We start from the raw sequence: 20,271 nt of genomic DNA, 5'->3' as shown, positions 1-20,271 counted from the left end.
AGTCATTATTCAACGGTATACTAAAAATCCATGTGAAAAAAATTACTCACTGTTCTCAGGTCAAATATTTATATGCGATTATAATGCGATTAATTTCGATTAATTAATTACAAAGCCTCTAATTAATTAGATTATTTTTTTTAATCGAGTCCCGGCCCTAATATATATATATAGAAAATTGAGAATCTGAGAATATACATCAAAAGTCTGAGAATACATATTGTAGGTTTTAACCAAAGGTTTTAATATAGATTCTCAGATTTTCAATATATATTCTCATGTTTCTACATATATATATATATATATATATATATATACAGTAGTAGTATACAGTATATAGTATACAGTATATATGTATAATGTGATAATCATGTTACCGGTGACTGCGTTGGTGGTCGTTGGCAGACTCTCCCGCTCATCCTTCACTGCGGTCACACCCATCCCGTACTCTGTGCCAGGTCTCAGGCCTACATAACGGGGCGAAATAAAAACAATGTGACACACAAATAAAAAGCAATGTCATGTTTTGTTTGTACAAATCCACCGAGGTGTCATCAAATGAACGATGGGGAGGCTCGGTAGTCAAGTGGCCAGCTGTTTGGGCTAATGGCTCCAGTGCCTATGGCAAACACAAAAACACTCTCATGTGGCTTGGTTGCACAATAGATTGCAGCCTAATTGCATTTCATGGTAAGCCTGTGCTCACTGTGGAACATGAGTGTTGTATTTGCATTGATGGATCTATAGGGCCCTTGTCGCCGAGCAGAAACACTACTTGCTATGATACAGCGGGCTCTGGAGGCCCTTTGGTCTTTACAATTAAGCCCTCTCTCAGCCTGACCGCCTCTAATTCCTTTATTAACTCCCACAGAGGTCATCACACACAGAGTCCTGCAGCATGAAATTACACCTAATGCCCAGGAAACTCATTATCAATAAAATCACGAGCGTGAAGGCAATTACGGATAATAACTGTGTGAAAGAAGTGCTGAGGTGTGTGTGGAGCGGAGTGGGACGTCGGCTGAATGGACACAGTGCTTTATTTCCATGGGATGGGCCTCCCAAGGACAAAGAATTGGGCCAGACAAAGACACTATTAGCCCGTTTTTGGAAGCTTTTTTTGTTTCTCATGGTGTCTAATCCTGCAGCACACAGTGTCGCAACAAACAGAAAAAACACATCCGCCTCAAAGCATGGCTTTATATTGTCAGTGGTGCAGATAGATGAAAACGCGCCCTTTTCTCTTGTTTTAGCAAGAACCCCCCACCGGTGGATTTTCTAATAAAGTGAGCCTTTTGTACACGGGCAAACATTTCACGACACAAGACAAAGGCAACCCATCTGGGAATAGAGCAGGCTGAATATAACACTTACCATTTAACAACACTTGCACCAAAAATTAGGAGAATAAACACATACATATTGTACTTTTTAAGTTTTTTTTTGGACACAGAGTGGTAATGGACAAAGACTGAAAACACTAAATGTGCTATGAAAGCTCTCTTTATGCTCAGCAGCTTGGTTTTTACTGTTACTGGGATCAGTAGTCCTAGCTGACAGAGTGAGTGGGACAGGGTCACCTATTAATCAAACTTAATTAAGCGTTAACTTGCTGCAAAATCCCTTCAACTCTGAAACACAGGAATATCAAACATACACTGTAGGGCTGCACAATTATTGCCAAAATGATTATTTTGATCAATATCGTAATCATGATTATTCATCATGTTAGGGAAAACATCTGTATTTTTATTGCACTACTTTTAAACAAACAATAGTTTTTCAACAGTTTTTTATAAACAAAGCAGCATGGCTAATTATGCACAGCATCTCCGCTGATCAGAAACATAGTGATTGTGAATTAACGGCATCGCTAACTGTGCACAGAGTGTCTGGTGCTTGTTGTAGACAAACAGAGATCACTAAGATCGGTTAACATCCCCTCAGGCTTTGCAGCTGGGAAAGACTGCTGCAGGAGGAAAATGTCGTCTAAATAGAGTATCACTTCCTTAGTCCACATTACAGACACCAGCATAGCCACAACTGTTGATCTGCCTGTCTGGAGGGCAAAGCGGTATTATGGAATGGATGGATGTTTGACTGTGTGTGTGTGTGGCTCCAGTACCTGTGAGTTTGGCCTGGGTGGTGTCCTTGGGTCCCGGGGGGAAGAGCAGCTCTCCGTGCTCTCCTCCAGACAGAGGTCCATACTTGATGCGGTAGTTGTCCACTGGAGCCTGGCTGTTCTTCCACTCCAGAGTGATGCTCTCATCTGTCAGCTCCACCGTCTGCAGGTCTCTGGGAGCATCCAGGTCTACACAGAAATGGATTTTAGATAGATGCATCCAAACCCAAACCTAAACTTAACTGTATTTCTGATCTAGACCCAAACCTGAACTACACTGTAAAAAAAAATGTTGTTTTTAAGGTAAAAAACGGCAGCTGTGGTTGCCAGAACTTTCCCGCAACAAATACGGTGCAACTTTTTCCAATATTACGGAGGGATTATATCTCTCTCCTGGCCTGGGAACGCCTCGGAGATGTCTGGAATGCCCTGCTTAGCCTGCTGCCCCCGCGACCCGGCCCCGGATAAGCGGATGGATGGATGGATTTCACGGTTAAGATTTATTGCATTTTTTACCGTATAAATAAAACGTTTTTCCATCAAAAGGAACGCTGTTCTGCCATATAATTGACAAGAAAATACTTCAAATTGACAAGAAAATACTTTAGATTAAAGATTTTACCATTAAACATTACAGTGCAATTTGTTAGAGATATGTTGTTTAGTACATTTAACAGTTAGAAAAAGTATTTTTTACAAAACATAAATGCAAAAATGATGGATGTACAGTACAGGCCAAAAGTTTGGACACACCTTCTCATTCAATGTGTTTCCTTTATTTTCATGACTATTTACATTGTAGATTCATCAAAACTATTAATGAACACATATGGAATTATGTACTTAACAAAAAAAGTGTGAAATAACTGAAAACATGTCTTATATTCTAGTAAGCAAAGGGTGGTTACTTTGAGGAATCTAAAATACAAGACATGTTTTCAGTTATTTCATACTTTTTTGTTAAGTACATAATTCCATATGTGTTCATTCATAGTTTTGATGCCTTCAGTGAGAATCTACAATGTAAATAGTCATGAAAATAAAGAAAAACGCATTGAATGAGAAGGTGTGTGTCCAAACTTTTGGCCTGTACTGTATATATATATATATATATATATATATATATATATATATATATATACATTTAAGTATATTTTTGCTACAAACACGGTGCCAGTGAATTTTACAGAGGAGTAATGTATTTAAAAAAATTAAAAAACTGTAAAAAATACTGTTTTTGCTGATATATACATTTAAGGTGTTTCATTGTTACTGAAACCGAATTAACCCATTTATCATTTTACGGTCAGCAATTTTTTCACCGTAAAATCTACAGACATTTTATACAGTGTAGCTCCTTCCAGAAGCCAAGATTGCTATTGGTGGATTTTCCTCAGAGGAACACGCAGCAGCAGGATGTCCTTCCTCGTAAACATAAAGCTATAAGTACAACATGTGTGGTCCCCACACCAGCTGACTCACAGCTCATTAAGCTTGGCTATGACAAACAGCTGGGCCTATAACATAACAGGTTCAGCTGATTATGTGTTATTGATATTTGACTCTCACCTGTGAGGAAGGACTCGTAGACAGGAGCGCTGCTCCGCTCTCCCTTGCGAGCAGACAGAGACACCTCGTACTGGGTGTCGGGGTGAAGGCCTCCCAGGTGGTACTGGGTTTCAGTGGAGGACAGCTCCACCAGGCTGCGGTCGGCAGCGTTAGAGCTCGGCCCGTAGGAGATGATGACCCCGTCCACCTCCGCCACGGGCTGGAACCAGGTCACCAGGGCTGTGGTGTCCGTCACGTCACGCACATCCACCTGGCCGGGAGCATCGATCACTGGAGACGGAAGGAAAAATCCCAACGTCATGACAAAAAAGAAAGAATTAACCCATTGAAGCCTGGAAAGCGGATACGTCGCCCATAAAAACATTTATAAAAAGTCATTTCTACCATCTGCAGTCGCTATACTAAATAGTAACACTGTACCCCACGTCACTCTTTTTATTGATGTTGTGTTGTTGTTTTATCTCACTTCATGTCATTGTTGTGTGTTTTGCATGAATTTTTATAGCCGTGTCGAAAGACAAGTTTCTGCTCTGTTGAACAGACAATAAAGATATATTCTATTCTATTCTATTTTGTAGTATTTGTATAAGCTCTCAAATACGTTTTGAATTTCATTTCTATCGGCTTCAGAGGCTGAAAAATCTATTATTTAGTAGGAAGAGTTGACACCTCTGTTGAATTTCCAGAAAAACTTCAGGTTTTAGGGGCTTATTAAAATAAAAATGAAATATAATCACCCAGAGGTTTTACAGGCGTTTTAGGCGTCAATGGGTTAAGCAAATACGTGCTCGAAACAAGTCAAATTATCTGCCAGTAAGGCAAGGCAAGGCAAGTTTATTTATATAGCACAATTCGGACACACGGCCATTCAAAGTGCTTTACAGGGGCAAGATTAAAATACATAAAACACATTAGAAGACATTTAAAAGCTAATTAAAAAAAAAAAAGTGAATGAATAAAACATTTAAGAGCGAATGAATAAAAATTACAGGTTAAAATGGAAACAGAAAAGTCTTCAGACTTGATTTAAAAGAGCTGAGAGTTGCAGCAGACCTCAATAGGACAATAAGTAAATTTTTCTTTGTAAGTGCTACACATATTGGTAACACTTTCCAATAACCAACTAAGTGATGTTTATAGACAAATTATTAACCATTTACAAAGTGCTATACATATTTAATGTTTTCAACCAATTTCTTAAAGGCATATGAATCATTTCAAAATCATTAATATACTTAATATGGTGTTAAAAAGGTTATAATGAGTGCAACTAAAACTATTAATAAACTATTAATTATAATTTAGTTGTTGTTAATAGTAAAGTAACTATAAACTTACATTTACATTCCATCTATTTGCCATTTAAAAATGAGTTAGTTTATTAATGTTTGAACATCGTTTATAAACCATATATAAGCTATTAAGAATGATAAATTATTAGAATTGGAACTCTGGTATTTTGCACAAAAAGAGGACTATGAATTTTCAACCTGTTAATTCCTAACCAATCACAGATGGACTCCTTGGCATCACTAAGCACCTCTTCATGTCAATCTAACTATGGTAATGGCAAAATTTAGTATGATATGTGTAACAAATGGTATCAACCCAATAAGTGCTGCAACATCTAATGAAAGATAACTCAGCAAGAAAATGGAATATTCATTCTAATTAACTGATTAATTTATTAGTTTAATTTTTTAAAAACTTAGCGTTCCACCCCATTGTCCAAAGAATTCACAATGACTTATTAAATATTAAATAAAACACTGAGTGTTCTTTTGACAGTATGTGGCTGCAGGGTCATTAACAAAGCTAGAAGTTAATGAAAATAACCAGAATCTCTTCTAATGTCTCTGATAATGTGTCTTCTTAATTAGTCTCCAATGTAAGAGCATGCAATGTTCCTGATTGTCACTATGCAACAAACTGTATGTCATTACAGTTCTATTATATTTGTGCCTGGATGAATATTATGCTATACTTCTAAGTAGGAAAACCCAGAGGAGCATAGACGCCTTAACAGAAAGCTGAAATGTCCTTTTTCTCTTATTCTTCATTAAGTTCTTTGCCTGATTGTGTCTCTGTTGATTTGAAATTAATTTAAGATGCGTGAGTAAGGTAAAACACAGTATCTTAGTAAAAAATTTAACAGTTTGCAAAAAGACTACTAGGAGGCTATGTTCAGACTGCAGGCAAAAGTTGGCACAACTCCGGGTAAAAATCACATGGAGTCTCTTTATGTGGTCCTAAATTGAATACAGGTCTGGTGATTTCAATGCCATGTCATTCTGAACAGTCATGTGCTATGATTTTTATGTCACTCTGGAGCAGGGGGCTCAAACTCAAATTACCTGGAGGATGCTGGAGGCAGTATCAAAATGACCAAAAAAAAAGACACAAAATTACTAAAAAAAGACACAAAATGATAAATAAAAACCTTAATTACTTGAAGAAGACACAAAATGACCAAAGAAAGACACAAAATTACTAAAAAAGACACAAAATTATTAGAAAAAGATGGAAAATTACCAAAAAGGCACAAAATTACAAAAAAGGACAAAAATTACCAAAACAAGACACAAAATGACAGAAACAACTTAATTACTTAAAAAAGACACAAAATGACCAAAAAAAGACACAAAATTACAAAAAAAGACACAAAATGACAGAAAAAAAATAATAACTTAAGATACAAAATTACCAAAAAAAGACACAAAATTACAAAAAAACAACAACAACAAAGTGACAGAAAAAAACATACTTACTTAAAAAAGACACGAAATGACCAAGAAAAGACACAAAATTACTAAAAAAGCCACAAAATTATTAGAAAAAAGATGCAAAATTACCAAAAAACGTCACAAAATTACAAAAAAGGACAAAAATTACAAAAAAAAAGACACAAATTACAAAAAAAAGACACAAAGTTATTTAAGAAAGACACAAAATTATCATTATTATTATTATCATTATTCTTCTTCTTCTTTTTGTAAACGTCATCATAGAAACAAGTGAAACAAAGCTCCAGCTTGCGCAATAAAGGGACCTTCCACACACAACACGGTAAAGTTCCATTCTTATAAAACTGTCATATCAAGGTGAGGGCCACAAAATATCGTCACGAGGGCCGCAATTGGCCCGTGGGCCGCGAGTTTGAGACCCATGATCTAGAGCAGTTCTGAGAGTCAAGACAAAGAGTCATGCTTTAGTTAACACAGTAACCTGACAGTCAAACCTGCATCTTTTGATTTCCTTCTAACTAGAGCTTGTGTTTGAGACATTTGGTCCAATCACTGGTGTTGGGGCCTCGCGCTGCCCGCTGATGGACCCGAGCCTGGACCATGCACCATGAAGGAGGAACCATAAATTAATACAGTCATTTCAGCAATGCATGTGTTGAAAATGTAACAGCCCTGTTGGATTTATGAGGTTATTGAGTCTGTTTACAGATCACATCCCTGCGCCATGAAGGGCGCCTTTTCACCAACGCTGGAATTGATTTGTCACACGTAAGCAACTTTAGGAAAGTCAACCTTCTGTGCGGGGCTGATAAAGTGAAGGATCTGCATTTGAGCTTAACACAGATTTGTCTTGTGAGGACGCCGAGTGTGTCATCCTGGTGTGACAATACCATTCTCCTGGGAGGCCGCCGCCCCCCGAGTCTGACTGACTGACTGACTGGTGCCTCCCACACATGGAGGGTCGGGTCGGAGGGGGAGCAGAGAGGGGACACAATTAGCCCCTCAGCATGCAAATCCCACCGTACGCGTCCACAAGCCGGTGTAATGGGACACATGGAGAGAGCCTGAGTGACTTGGAGAACTCTGAACCTCATAATCCGAGCAGTGCTGACACATGGCCATGTAGCAACAATCTCACACGCACAGTTCAGGTCACCCAAAAAAGAAACAAAATGACCAAAAAAAGGAAACAAAGTGACCCAAAAAGACACAAAATGACCCAAAAAAGAAAAAAATTACCAAAAAGACACAAAATGACCAAAAAAAGACACAAAATGATCAAAAAAGACACAAAATGACCAAAAAAAGACACAAATTGACCACAAAATGATCAGAAAAAGACACAAAATGACCAAAAAGACTAAAACACATGAACACTTTAACACAGTGGAGACAGAGCTGACTTCCAAAATGATTTGGCGACCCCCAGAAATCATCTCGTGACCCCAATTGGGGTCCCGACCCCAAGGTTGAGAATAGCTGCCTTAAACAGTGGGTATAACAAACGTTCATCCCCTTTCACTCTTTTTTGCTGAACAAGGTTAAGGTTATTCAGATTACAACCATTTAAAAAAAATGCATTCATTAAGAGAAATTGCACCATTTTCCTATCAGTGTCAATGTGCAAAATGTCCAAATCCATTTTCATAAATGGGTTAATGATACACCAGTGGCGGGCGGTGCATTTCACACTTAGGCCTTCAGTGATGTCCAACTTAGTCAATAAATACCTTTCATTATGCCAGCATTTATAACACCAGGACTGGAGAGTAGTTAGAAACACACTTAAGCACTGCTAGGCATTGCATCACCTCAGTTGTGTACAAAATGGGCTATTATCTGGCGCATCAGCAATTAAAACATATCTGGTATGCTACTGTCAAAACTTAAAAATAAAAGGGTCTTTAAAATTATCTTTCCAAAAAGTTTTATTAAATGAGTCCACAAAGAATATGCAAGCTTTAACAAGATTGTACAATAAATTGCAAAATCGCAGTTTAATATCAGAAAGACACTAACAAGACGGCCATACTTTGGCGACAGCGACACAATAAACAAGTCTCTTTGTGAAAAAACTTTTTCATGTCAAAACGTGACGTATCACGACTTTCTGTGACCTGTTGCTTTGAGTACAACCACACAGCTGCGCCAATGCGCCAGATTATTTACATACCGTTAACAGTCCCGGCCGGGTGTGACTCTGTTGATCTGCATAGCACTGCCGTGGCTCAAACTAGTAAGTATCCATATCCAGTCACAGGACTTAGCATCCTGCTTAGCGATCTATCCAATCAGTAACCAGGCTGTTTTCAGGGGAGAAAGAAGACCCTGCTCTTCCACAGGGACTAAAAAAGTCCCGTCAAAAGTCCGCTCTGGACGGCTCGTATTCAAATTAGGGGCGTTTCGGCGAGTGAGACCCGCCTCATTCCGGGTATAACATTCCCGGTAATGGAAACAGCCGTTATTACACTTAGTGCTGCAGGTGAGGAACGCTGCTGTTCAATATGCTTTGTTGTAGATGAAGTGTCCCAGTGGTAACAGCCAAGTTGAAGCAGTTTTTACCAAACACCCCTATAGTCAACATCTTGACTCCTAACAGGTGAAGGTGAAGTCACAAATTCATCCCTGTTTCTCTCTTTATATTGATCCCGAGCCCTGAGTTCCCCATATTGTTACAACCCACTGGGCTTTATAGCCTGATGAAGCTGTGGAGATATCTCCCAACTTGCCAATAGGGCTGGAAATCCATATCTGTTTTTTACTACCCCTCTAAATCACAACAATGCAATGAAATCTAATGAGCTAATCACTCAGGGTCGACATGTCGGCCTGTTTTCAATATTCTGTAGGGAGCTGCAGGATAGATAACCAGGATATAGAAACCAATGAACCTACGCAAGGTATGAAGGTGACAAGCTGCTTTTGTGTTTTCCTTTGACAGCTTGAAGTGACAATTTATTCCACAATGACCTCTATTTGTGGAAATTTACACTCCCTCTATCTGCAGCGCTGCATGGGTCAGAGTTTGGGCTTATTCTCCTGCATACAATGGTGTGATATTGGTGCCATTGTTTGGGATTGCAATTATTATGTTTGTATTTAAATGTGATGAAGGGCAAAGCATGAATCAACACTGATAATATGGAGCAGACCTGCAGACCAGGACATTCCATTCAAACATTTCCCATTGTCACTGTGATCCCACTACCAAATATTTCATATGGCAGACGTAAATTATTTAATGTACATTGTGTCCTGAGTGCAGATATGTGTATGATGACATGGTTTCTGGAGAATAAAATGAGTAGCTGCAGTGGGTATTATGTTAGGGACACACTCTAAGGACACAGACTCGTGCGGCACAGTGCCACAAAAGACTGTTTATTTGTGTACATCTTTAAATTAAAATTCAAGCATGTGCATGAATATCTACACACTGCAAAAAAGCCAACTTGTATTTTTTGGCCTAAAACAGTGATTTAATTTGGTAAAACTTGGAAATATAAATTATTGACATTTAGGGCAATAATGTAAGTTAGCACAACAAAGGAAGCCAGTTGTCTGCTCAAAAACAAGTTGGTGAGTTGTTGTTACTTATATCTTTAAGTTGGGGTTCACAACAAGGGACAATAGTTCTGCTAACTCTTATTTCTTTGTTGTGAAATGCGGTCATTAGCGAAAGCTAGCAGCTAACTGATGCTAGTGGCTAACTGATGCTAGCGGCTAACTGATGCTAGCGGCTAACTGATGCTAGCTACACTGCTTGTTACAGCTACAAGAGTAGCCATTAGCATATCAATGCTAACTCAAAAATGTGGTCACAGCATTAGCTGACATTCATAGCGGCGTTACAATCGTGCCAGATAAATTGAGTAAATAAATTGAGAGTTGAGCAAACTCAAAAACAAAACTTAAAATATTTTGTTTAATTGTCCAACTTAAAATTTTATCGAAGTTTGTTGCCTTGAAATTTTGAGTTCACCCAACTTTTCTTTTTTTGCAGTGCAGAAGCATTATTAATGTTTTATGTTTATATTACCATCTCTGTGCAGGCTTGCATTGTATTTAGATCTCAGCAGGTGTAAAGCTAAAGCTGCACGTCCTGCAGTAACAGGAGCAAAAAGTGTTCCTATGGACCCACAATGCATCATGTTCATCCACATAAATGGAGATGTTTGATCATGTAAGTTAATGACCCTGTTCAGTGTTTTGACTATCTACATTAAACCTCTGGCAATAAAGGGCAGCATGGTCAGAATTTGCCATTTATTGTAGCACAAACTGTATTTTGTATTTTGTGAACCGGAAGGTGGAAAACAGCAGCCAAAGGCACACTTTTCAACCACATTTTCAGAAAATGTAAAATTTTTGTGCAAATGTGCAAATGAATAAAGTGCTTTACAAATAAAGTTGAGTTGAGTTGAACAGGTTACAGTCACATTTTGTTTGGTTCGGTAACCTCTGATCAATAAGAAAAGGCTTGGAAAAATTGTTCTGTTATGTCAAAAGATCATTGGCCTTGACCTGGAACACATTGGCAATATTTACCAAGTCAGAGCCACTAGGAAGGCAAAGGCCATACTGTCAAACCTCCGACATCCTCTACATGCAGAGTTTCGACTCCTGCCACTAGGAAGGAGATATATTTACAGGAAAAGGGCCAAAACAAACAGATACCTAAAATCATTTGTTCCCTCAGCTGTTGGCTTCCTAAACAAACTAGGGTAGTAGCTTTGTCAATGATTATATTCCATGATGTCTCCCATATGCTTTTATGCTTTAATGTTTTTATGTTCTGTGTTTTGTATTCATTGTGATTATTTGTTTGTTGTGTGACATTTTTAACTACTGAATGCAGAACAAATTGCCCCTAAAAAAAAGATAAAGATTTATCAAATCAAATCAAATCAAAAATATATTTAAAAAACTTCTTCTTCTTAAGTTTGTTCTGTAACACACATTTTGTATATGTTTTGATCTGGTAATAGTAACATCTGAGAAGTGTACAATAAAAAGACAAATAAGATATCTGGGTTAGCATGGCTCATGTGGTAGGTCGGTTGCCTATTGATCGGAAAGTTGGTGGTTCAATCCCTGACCATGGCAGCCTACATGTTGAAGTATCCTTGAGCAAGATACTGAACCCCAAATTGCTCCCGATGCTGCGTTCATCTGTGTGAGAATTAATTCCCAATGGTGGCAGGTGGCACCGTTTAGGGTAGCCTCTGCCACCAGTATGAATGTGTGTGTGTGAATGGTTGAATGAGCATAGTGTGTAGTGTAAAGCGCTTTGGATAAAAGCGCTGTATAAGTGCACTCAATTTACCATTTAAAATCCATGCAGAGCAGGGCTCAGCAAACTCAGTGTATGTACATCCTGCTGGAGTGAAACTCTTCCAGTAAGTCTAAAACAAAAGACTGATAAGCCAGTTAGCAGTGTGAATGTGAACACTCACTTGTGACGACGTTCTGGGAGGCAGGCGGTCCACGCTTGTTGTTCTTCACAACCTCCAGCTTGACCTCGTACTCCTGGCCAGGGCCCAGGCCCGACTGCTCAAAGGTGGTCTCTGGACGGCCGAGCGAGTTAAGAATCTCACCATCTTCCTCTTTCTGCCAGAACACACCAAAACACACCAGTCATCAACCACTACAAAGACTAGTCCTGGCATGATGTGAGCAGTGGGAGGGAGAAAACTGCCAAATCATACATAATGGCGCTCTGGGTGGCGTTTGGAATTAAGAGTTGACAGGGGACTCAGTTTAATGGAGTGCACCGCTTGGAAAAGACTGGATGAGCACAAAGTAACACTGCTCTGTGCTGTGTGGTCATCGGAGCTGTCAGGACATGCTAACAGCTCTAACTGTATGCTGGCTCAGCAAAACCCTTTTCCACAAGACACCCACCATGATCCTAATGTGAGCAGCAGCACATACACACTGTACTGCTACAGAGCTAACTGTTAGCCTGTTAGCACATACACACTGTACTGCTACAGAGCTAACTGTTAGCCTGTTAGCACATACACACTGTACTGCTACAGAGCTAACTGTTAGCCTGTTAGCACATACACACTGTACTGCTACAGAGCTAACTGTTAGCCTGTTAGCACATACACACTGTACTGCTACAGAGCTAACTGTCATTAGCGGCTCGTTAAGAAGAGTAAGAAAAGGTCACTGGATTTGTCTCCAGTTGCTTTCTTGAAAAATAGTCGCTAAGGGGGTCCGAAATGTCGCTAAATTTAGTTAAGTTAAGTTTAAGTTAAGTTTAAGTTTAGTTTAGTTAAGTTAAGTTGGGAACACTGCTTCGCCAGCTTTTACAAATGGCGTGTGTTGTTGTCGTGTAGAGTACTACGTCACATCCTGCTTAGGGATCTATCCAATCAGTAACCAGGCTGTTTTCAGGGGAGAAAGAAGACCCTGCTCTTCCACAGGGACTAAAAAAGACCCGACAAAAGTCCGCTCTGGACGGCTCGTATTCAAATTAGGGGCATTTCGCCGAGTGAGACCCGCCAAATCATACATAATGGCGCTCTGGGTGGCGTTTGGAATTAAGAGTTGACAGGGGAGTTTAATGGAGTGTGGCTCTGAGCAGGTCCCAGTAGCACCGCTTGGAAAAGACTGGATGAGCACAAAGTAACACTGCTCTGTGCTGTGTGGTCATTGGAGCTGTCAGGACATGCTAACAGCTCTAACTGCATGCTGGCTCAGCAAAACCATTTTCCACAAGACACCCACCATGATCCTAATGTGAGCACATTAGGCACTGAATCACTGAATGTAAAGTAGGGGGGTCTGCAGTGGGTTGTGTATGGTTTCTACCAGAGGAAAATGTGCATCATGACAGAGGATGTGGTCGGCTTGAATACAGAGGCTCCATTATCATGTTAGGTAGCAGGACTCACTGTGTTTCTGAAGATGAGGTTCCAGCCATCGAAGGGAATGTCCAACGGGTCCCACTGCACCTCCACTGACGTCTCCCGCACTGACTTAAACTTAAGTCCCTCAGGCTCTGGCAGATCTGGGAGGTATAGAAGAAAACTCTGACTATAGTCTAGACGGATTTCAGAAAAAAGTCCTTCTATAAGAAGTGAGGAGCATTTATGGGTACAAGTCAGAAACCGGCCTACCTTACATATTTCAAGGGTGCTGAGTCCAAAAAAAAATGGTTCCCAAGCGAAATTTTGAGTTTTTGACCTTCTAATTTGTATCAAATGGCCACCAAATTGCCCATCTTGCTCAGTTGTTGGACCATTTCCCCTTAGTTTTTTTGTAAGTAGGCAATCAAGATGAGGAAATTGAGTTTCTGCATCTATAGTCTAGGGTCAGAGCAAGGATATAGTGGAGGCTCAGTGTCTTTTTTCTGTACATATATATATATATATATATATATATATATATATATATATATATATATATATATATATATATATATGCAAAATACCAACTGGAACATTTAAAAGCGATTGATTGAATATTTATGTCGGCCTTAAAAAATGACACAAATAATGCTTAATTACACCTTAAAAGTTGGTATTTTGCATATATATAAATATACATAAAAAAGACACTGAGCCTCCACTATATCCTTGCTCTGACCCTAGACTATAGATCCAGAAACTTAATTTCCTCATCTTTGATTGCCTTCTCACAAAAAAACTTGGGGAAAATGGTCCAACGACTGAGCAAGATGGGCAATTCGGCCGCCATTTTGATATGCAAATGAGAAGGTCAAAAACTCAAAATTTCGCTTGGGAACCATTTTTTTTTTATTCAGCACCCTTGAAATAAGTAAAGTAGGCCGGTTCCTGACTTGTACCCATAAATGCTCCTCACTTTCACTTTTTGGACAATTCTGTCTAGACTACTACATATTCCATAGATTTATACATGACAAAGTGTAAAGTGGCATAGAGGAGACATACGTGTAGCCACCCTGGCACTGACAGGAAGACTCCTCTTGTTGTTGAGGATGGCAAAGACGCTAATCAGGTACTCTACGCCAGGCTCAAGCTCCCGAATTGTGGTCATCTTCTGGTCCCCAGGGACCCGCATGTTCAGCTCCAGACCTCCAAGGGCCGTTGGCACATAGGTGATCAGGTACTCCGTCACACGCATCTCGTTTTTCCAGGACACGTCTACTGTCTCTGGGGTGACCTCCACCACTGTCAGGTCCTTGGGTGCTGACACTACAGAGACACACTGAAAATCACTCATCACATCTTTATGGGAGTTTTCTCAAAGTACTGTAAGGCAGCTATTCTCAACGTTGGGGTCCCGACCCCAATTGGGGTCCAGAGATGATTTCTGGGGGTTGCCAAAACATTTTGGAAGTCAGCTCTGTCTCCACTGTGGCAAAGTGTTCATGTGTTAATGTGTTTTAGTCCTTTGGTCATTTTGTGTCTTTTTTTGGTCATTTTGTGTCTTTTTTTGATCATTTTGTGTCTTTTTTTTTGTCATTTTATGTCTTTTTTTTGGTCGTTTTGTGTCTTTTTTTTTGTCATTTTGTGTCTTTTTTGGGTCATTTTATGTCTTTTTTGGTCATTTTGTGTCTTTTTTTGAGTCATTTTGTGTTTGTTTTTTTGGTCATTTTGTGTGTCTTTTTGGTCGTTTTGTGTCTTTTTTTGGTCGTTTTGTGTCTTTTTTGGTCGTTTTGTGTCTTTTTTTTGGTCATTTTGTGTCTTTTTTTGGTCATTTTATGTCTTTTTTGGTCATTTTGTGTCTTTTTGGTCATTTTGTGGTCAATTTGTGTCTTTTTTGGTCATTTTGTTTCCTTTTTTTGGTCATTTTGTGGGGTTTTATTTCACATTTTGTGTCTTTTTTTGGTCATTTTGTTTCTCTCTTGGGTCAGTTTGTGCTTCATTATTTGTCCAAAATTTGTTGTATCAACTGAGTTTGTATGATCTGAACTGTGTGAGTGTGAGATTGTGTTCAGTGAGCGGGGGTCGCGGACAACATGCATGTTAAATTGGGGGTCACGACTCAAAAAGGTTGAGAACTACTGCTGTAAGGGTTAGAAATGTGAGATAAATTGACTGTCTTCATATTTTGAGAGAAGAGAATTGAAGTGACTTAAACTACAAAGCCTATAGAATTAAAAATGGAGGATTTGGTACTATGTTGACCAGGCGGCAATCTCCGTGTCTGAGCATGGAAGCCACCAGGAAGTGCATAAAGCCTGCAATTCACCGAAAATTCCAGTAGGGGGTGCTAAGTTTGGCTGCAAAAGAAATCTGCCCATTCATTTCAGTGCTAAATTTGAAAACTTCTCACTTGATTTATTACCTCAGAAAAAATTTTCAGGGAAAACATTATGGTCTCAATCGCTAGTAAAAAATCTTCTTCAAGACAATTTGATGTCAATAGTTCTAATAATGGCCCTATTTAGAAGAAAATAGAAGATAAAGAATCGTATGATTTGGGGCGTTTCTAGCTTTGATTGACAGGTCACTGACAAGGCGAGCCGTCACCAGGAGAGAAGCAGAGTGTATCCACGGCAACGTGTCAATAAAGTTATATATAACGTTATATAGATAGAAAAGAGGACGTTTAGCGGTTTGGTCTCATAACTTTGACCCTTTCACACTATATATTCACTTAATGACAGTTTATTTGAACGTTTTGTTCAGTAAAATGTCTTGTTCAGTGTTTGGTTGGACTAACAGACACTCCAAGGAGTCGCTGCTCAGTTTTCTGAGGTAAGAAAGATACATTTTGTTTTTGTTTTTTTGCTAGCCAAAATTAACATCCCAGTTAATGCTCCAGTTAATGCTAACATGAATTAGCAGCGGCTTCTCTCAGTCGGGTTGCCGGTGTAGAGATGCGTGTAGTCAGTGTCGTCAGATCCCTCGCGCTCCGCCACAGTCCAATTATGGTCTGCTCCGCGTATCGGAAACATGATGGCGACGCAGCATGGCGACGAGTGTAACGCTGAACTCGAGGCTTCCAACGGGCAGTCCACAAACCAATGGGTGACGTCACGGTGACTACGTCCATTATTTATATACAGTCTATGATGTTGACATGTTGACACTCAGTGTAAAGCTCACTGAAGGCTAATGTTGTCATATCAGCTATTAAAGTAGAATTTTATTTATCTTAGCTAAAGAAAATGGGGCTAGCGTGGGTTATCACCGGGAACTCCGGTTTCCTCCCACAGGCCAAAAAAATGCATTTGGGTTTAATTGGTGACTCTAAATTGCCCGTAGGAGTGAATGAGAGCATGACTGTCTGTTTCTATGTGTCAGTCCTGTGATAGTCTGGTAGACCCGGGTGCGGATAAGCGGTTAAGGATGATGAATGAATGAATGAATAAATGAATAAGCTAAATAAATGTTACTACGCGACAAAACTCAAACAAAAGTCTAAGCCTTCAACCTGTTCAGGGATACTGAGTTGAGTGACATGCAACATATTTAACACATGAAAAGAGTGTTATCATATACCTTTTCATGCACTGTTTGATCTGGACCCATATGTCCATATTTCCACTAAAAGTTTGTTTCAGCTCCAACACTTTTTTGAAACTTTCTGACCTTGGTGTAAATTTAGCCCTTGTCGGTTGGAGTCCCAATATGAAGTTTTCAAAAACTCAGTTTAACCTTTTTCGGAAATCCAAAAACGTTAAATTCAAACTTTAAGCAGAAACATATTTAATTGAGACCAACCTTATTTGTACTGTCAAGTGAGAATGTCCCCAAAATATATTTGTCAATGTAAACAAAATCTATAAAATAATGCATCAGTACAAGGGTCCCCCTAATGCTCATCTTTAGATTTAAAAACATGATATTTTATATTTCGCTCGACAATAACCCTAAAAGCTCAATGTAGAAATGTATAACAATAATAGTTAAAATACAACAAGACTTGCTCCAAACTGGCTGTAGAAGCCTCCAGAGGATTACTATTCATTTGAAAAAGCAAGAGCCAACACCAACCAATGGTAACTTCATCCCTCACTAGTTAGCCAGGGACAGACTTTTATAGTCCCACTTTCCTCAAATCCAGCCAACAAAGTACAAGCAGCATTGTGAGTCCTCTGCACAAGAGCAGTGGTTGTTTTTGTCTCAAATCCTACACTGTGTGTGTCCTTTTTACTTAAAATATTTGAGCTTTGAGCATCAAACTACGGTGTATAATGTGAGAGGAGTCACTCGTAGTTACAATTTCTGAAAATGTATCTACTTGATTATGCTACCGGTGGGTCAAGTCAGTCTGTATGGGGTCATCCCTATGTTCCCCGGGTCCTATGTTCCCCGTATTTCCCCATGTAGCAATACATACTGGGGAACATAGGACCCTTTTTCTGAAAAAGGGTCCTATGTTCCCAGCAAAGCAGCCCAAAACTTACATTTGCACAGCAGCTACTTTCTGCTTACTTTTCAGTTCATTTTTTTGCTTTTTAAATCTAGGAATACTCATGTTTGTATATTACCACCCCTAATCATATTGTCCTGCATCGAGGCTTAGCTTTTTCCTTTTAGGGTTAGGTTCGGGTTAGGTTAGGGTTAGGGTTAGGTTATTTGCCATGGAATTTGGCAGTAATGCTGGAAAAAGTAACAGACCGGGGAACATAGGACCCTTTTTGGTAAAAGCGAGGAAAAAGGGTCCTATGTTCCCCAGTCTCATACAAAGAGGGGAACATAGACACGCTCCCGTCTGTATGGTCTACATAGCACACGTCTAATAATTAATTATATAAATGAGCCTGTGGGAAGCTGCACAACATGGAAGCAGGTCTGTCTTACCCTCAGAGCAGTCCTCGCCAATGAAGCCTTCGTCACAAACACATACTCCGTTCTCACAGTGTCCCTGGTTCTGGCAGTCTTCTGGGCAGGTCAGCACGGAGCAGTCCGGCCCGGTGAAACCTTCATAACACACACAGCCCCCGTTGACGCAGTACCCTCTATCCAGACAGTTCTTGGGACACGTCTTCTCACTGCAGTCTTCACCAGTGAAACCCTTATGACAAACACACTGTCCGTTGACGCAGTGACCTCGGTCCAGGCAGTCATTGGGGCAGGTCAGCTCGCCGCAGTCTTTCCCAGTGAAGCCGACGAAGCACATGCATTTGCCGTCCACGCACTCTCCACGTCCCATGCAGTCTTTTGGACAGGTCTTGGTGCTGCAGTCCTCCCCAGCGTAGCCTTTGTCACACAGACACTGTCCATTAATGCAGCGACCGTGGTTTTGGCAGTTGTTCAGGCAGGAGAGCTCACTACAGTCTTCCCCTTGGTATCCTATGTCACACACACATTCTCCGTTGATGCACTGGCCCTTGTTGCTGCAGTTGTCAGGACACGAGATGATGGAGCAATCTTCGCCCTCGAATCCTGGATCACAGATGCACTTCCCATTGAAGCAATGGCCCCTGTTGTCGCAGTTCTTGGGACAGGTGAGCTTCGAGCAGTCCTCTCCGCTGTAGCCAGTCTGGCACACACACTGGCCATTTACGCACATACCACGGTTGTTACAGTTGCCGGGGCAAGTAAGCTCACCGCAGTCTTCTCCAGTGAAGCCTTCATCACAGTAACAGGTGCCGTTGACGCAGCGTCCGCGGTCAAAGCAGTCGTTGGGACAGATGAGTTCGGAGCAGTCGAATCCCGTCCACGGCTCGTCGCAAACACATTCGTCGTCTTCGCATCGTCCGCGGCCCAGGCAGTTGTTGAGGCAGTTGGTCTGGGTGCAGTCCTCGCCGATGAAGCCCTCCTCACAGAGGCAGGACCCGTCCACACAGTGGCCATAGTCCCCGCAGTCCAGCAGGCAGAGCTCAATGCCACAGTCGTCCCCACCAAAACCTTCAAAGCACACACATTTGCCATCCATGCAGCGACCTTGGTCCTGGCAGTCGTTGGGACACTCGGGATCAGTGCAGTTGGGGCCTTTCCATCCAGGCTCACACACACAGCTGCAGGTGTCAGTGCTCCAGTTCCCTCGGCCATTACAGTAGGGCTTAGTGGACACTTCACCTGGGGGATAAAAAGAAAGGAAAAGACATTAGTATATATGTCAATTTTAGGGCCGGGACTTTAACAAAAAAAACTGGATGATATCAGGCGGACCGATTATACTGGAGCACCAACTAGCGTTGATGAGTTGAGACAACAACAAACCACAGTGAACATGAAGGAAGAAGCTGATGAGACCTTTGGTTGGCCCCGTGGATGATGGGACATTTAGTTACTAAAAACCAACGGATGGAAGCGTCCATAAGAGCATGGTTGTGTTGCTAGGCAACAAGGAATTCACATATCACCATAGCAGCACATCCAGCCTCAAGTATCACCTCAATGCTAAACATATAGCAGCTAGCGGCTAGTGTGCTAGCTAGCGTGGATTGTGTTTTACTTCAAAAACCAAAGTATTCTAGTTTACAGAAGGTCTACTTACCTATAGGCTACCTGGATTTATGAAATGTACTATATTTATAAATATGCTATTGCTACACTTAATGGCAAAAATTGCACTGGTCTGTTGGACTTGGACAAAAATAAACAATTTTTTTGTTACTTAAGCCCTCTGTATTCAGTCATTATTCAATGGTATACTAAAAATCCATGTGAAAAAAATTACTTCTTACTGTTCTCAGGTCAAATATTTATATGCGATTAAAATGCGATTCATTTCGATTAATTAATTACAAAGCCTCTAATTAATTAGATCATTTTTTTAATCGAGTCCCGGCCCTAGTAAATGTATGTGTAATGTATACACAAACTCTGGCTACATATCTAAGACTTATTAATATATATATCTAATAAATATCCAAAAGGACAACAGTCCCTTCAAACAGAGGGGCCAATTAGATTTATTAAGGCAAACTGGGTGAATCTT

General features: G+C 40.2%; 1 protein-coding gene across 3 annotated transcripts in view; it reads right to left on the bottom strand.

Moving 5' to 3' along the window:
- Window positions 1-20,271, bottom strand: part of tncb (tenascin Cb) — an 83,722-nt gene that overhangs the window by 33,454 nt on the left and 29,997 nt on the right. For all 3 annotated transcript variants that reach the window (XM_059336835.1, XM_059336836.1, XM_059336837.1), the window contains exons 3-9: window positions 18,186-19,406; window positions 14,361-14,624; window positions 13,341-13,456; window positions 11,892-12,045; window positions 3,692-3,961; window positions 2,126-2,311; window positions 378-467 (exon numbers count right to left, since the gene is read on the bottom strand). In XM_059336835.1, the coding sequence (XP_059192818.1) occupies window positions 378-467; window positions 2,126-2,311; window positions 3,692-3,961; window positions 11,892-12,045; window positions 13,341-13,456; window positions 14,361-14,624; window positions 18,186-19,406 (2,301 nt within the window). The remainder of the gene's footprint in view (window positions 1-377; window positions 468-2,125; window positions 2,312-3,691; window positions 3,962-11,891; window positions 12,046-13,340; window positions 13,457-14,360; window positions 14,625-18,185; window positions 19,407-20,271) is intronic.

This window comes from Centropristis striata, chromosome 7, assembly GCF_030273125.1.
Source record: "Centropristis striata isolate RG_2023a ecotype Rhode Island chromosome 7, C.striata_1.0, whole genome shotgun sequence".
NCBI classification, from domain to species: Eukaryota; Metazoa; Chordata; class Actinopteri; order Perciformes; family Serranidae; genus Centropristis; species Centropristis striata.
This window is presented reverse-complemented; position numbering and strand designations above follow the sequence as displayed.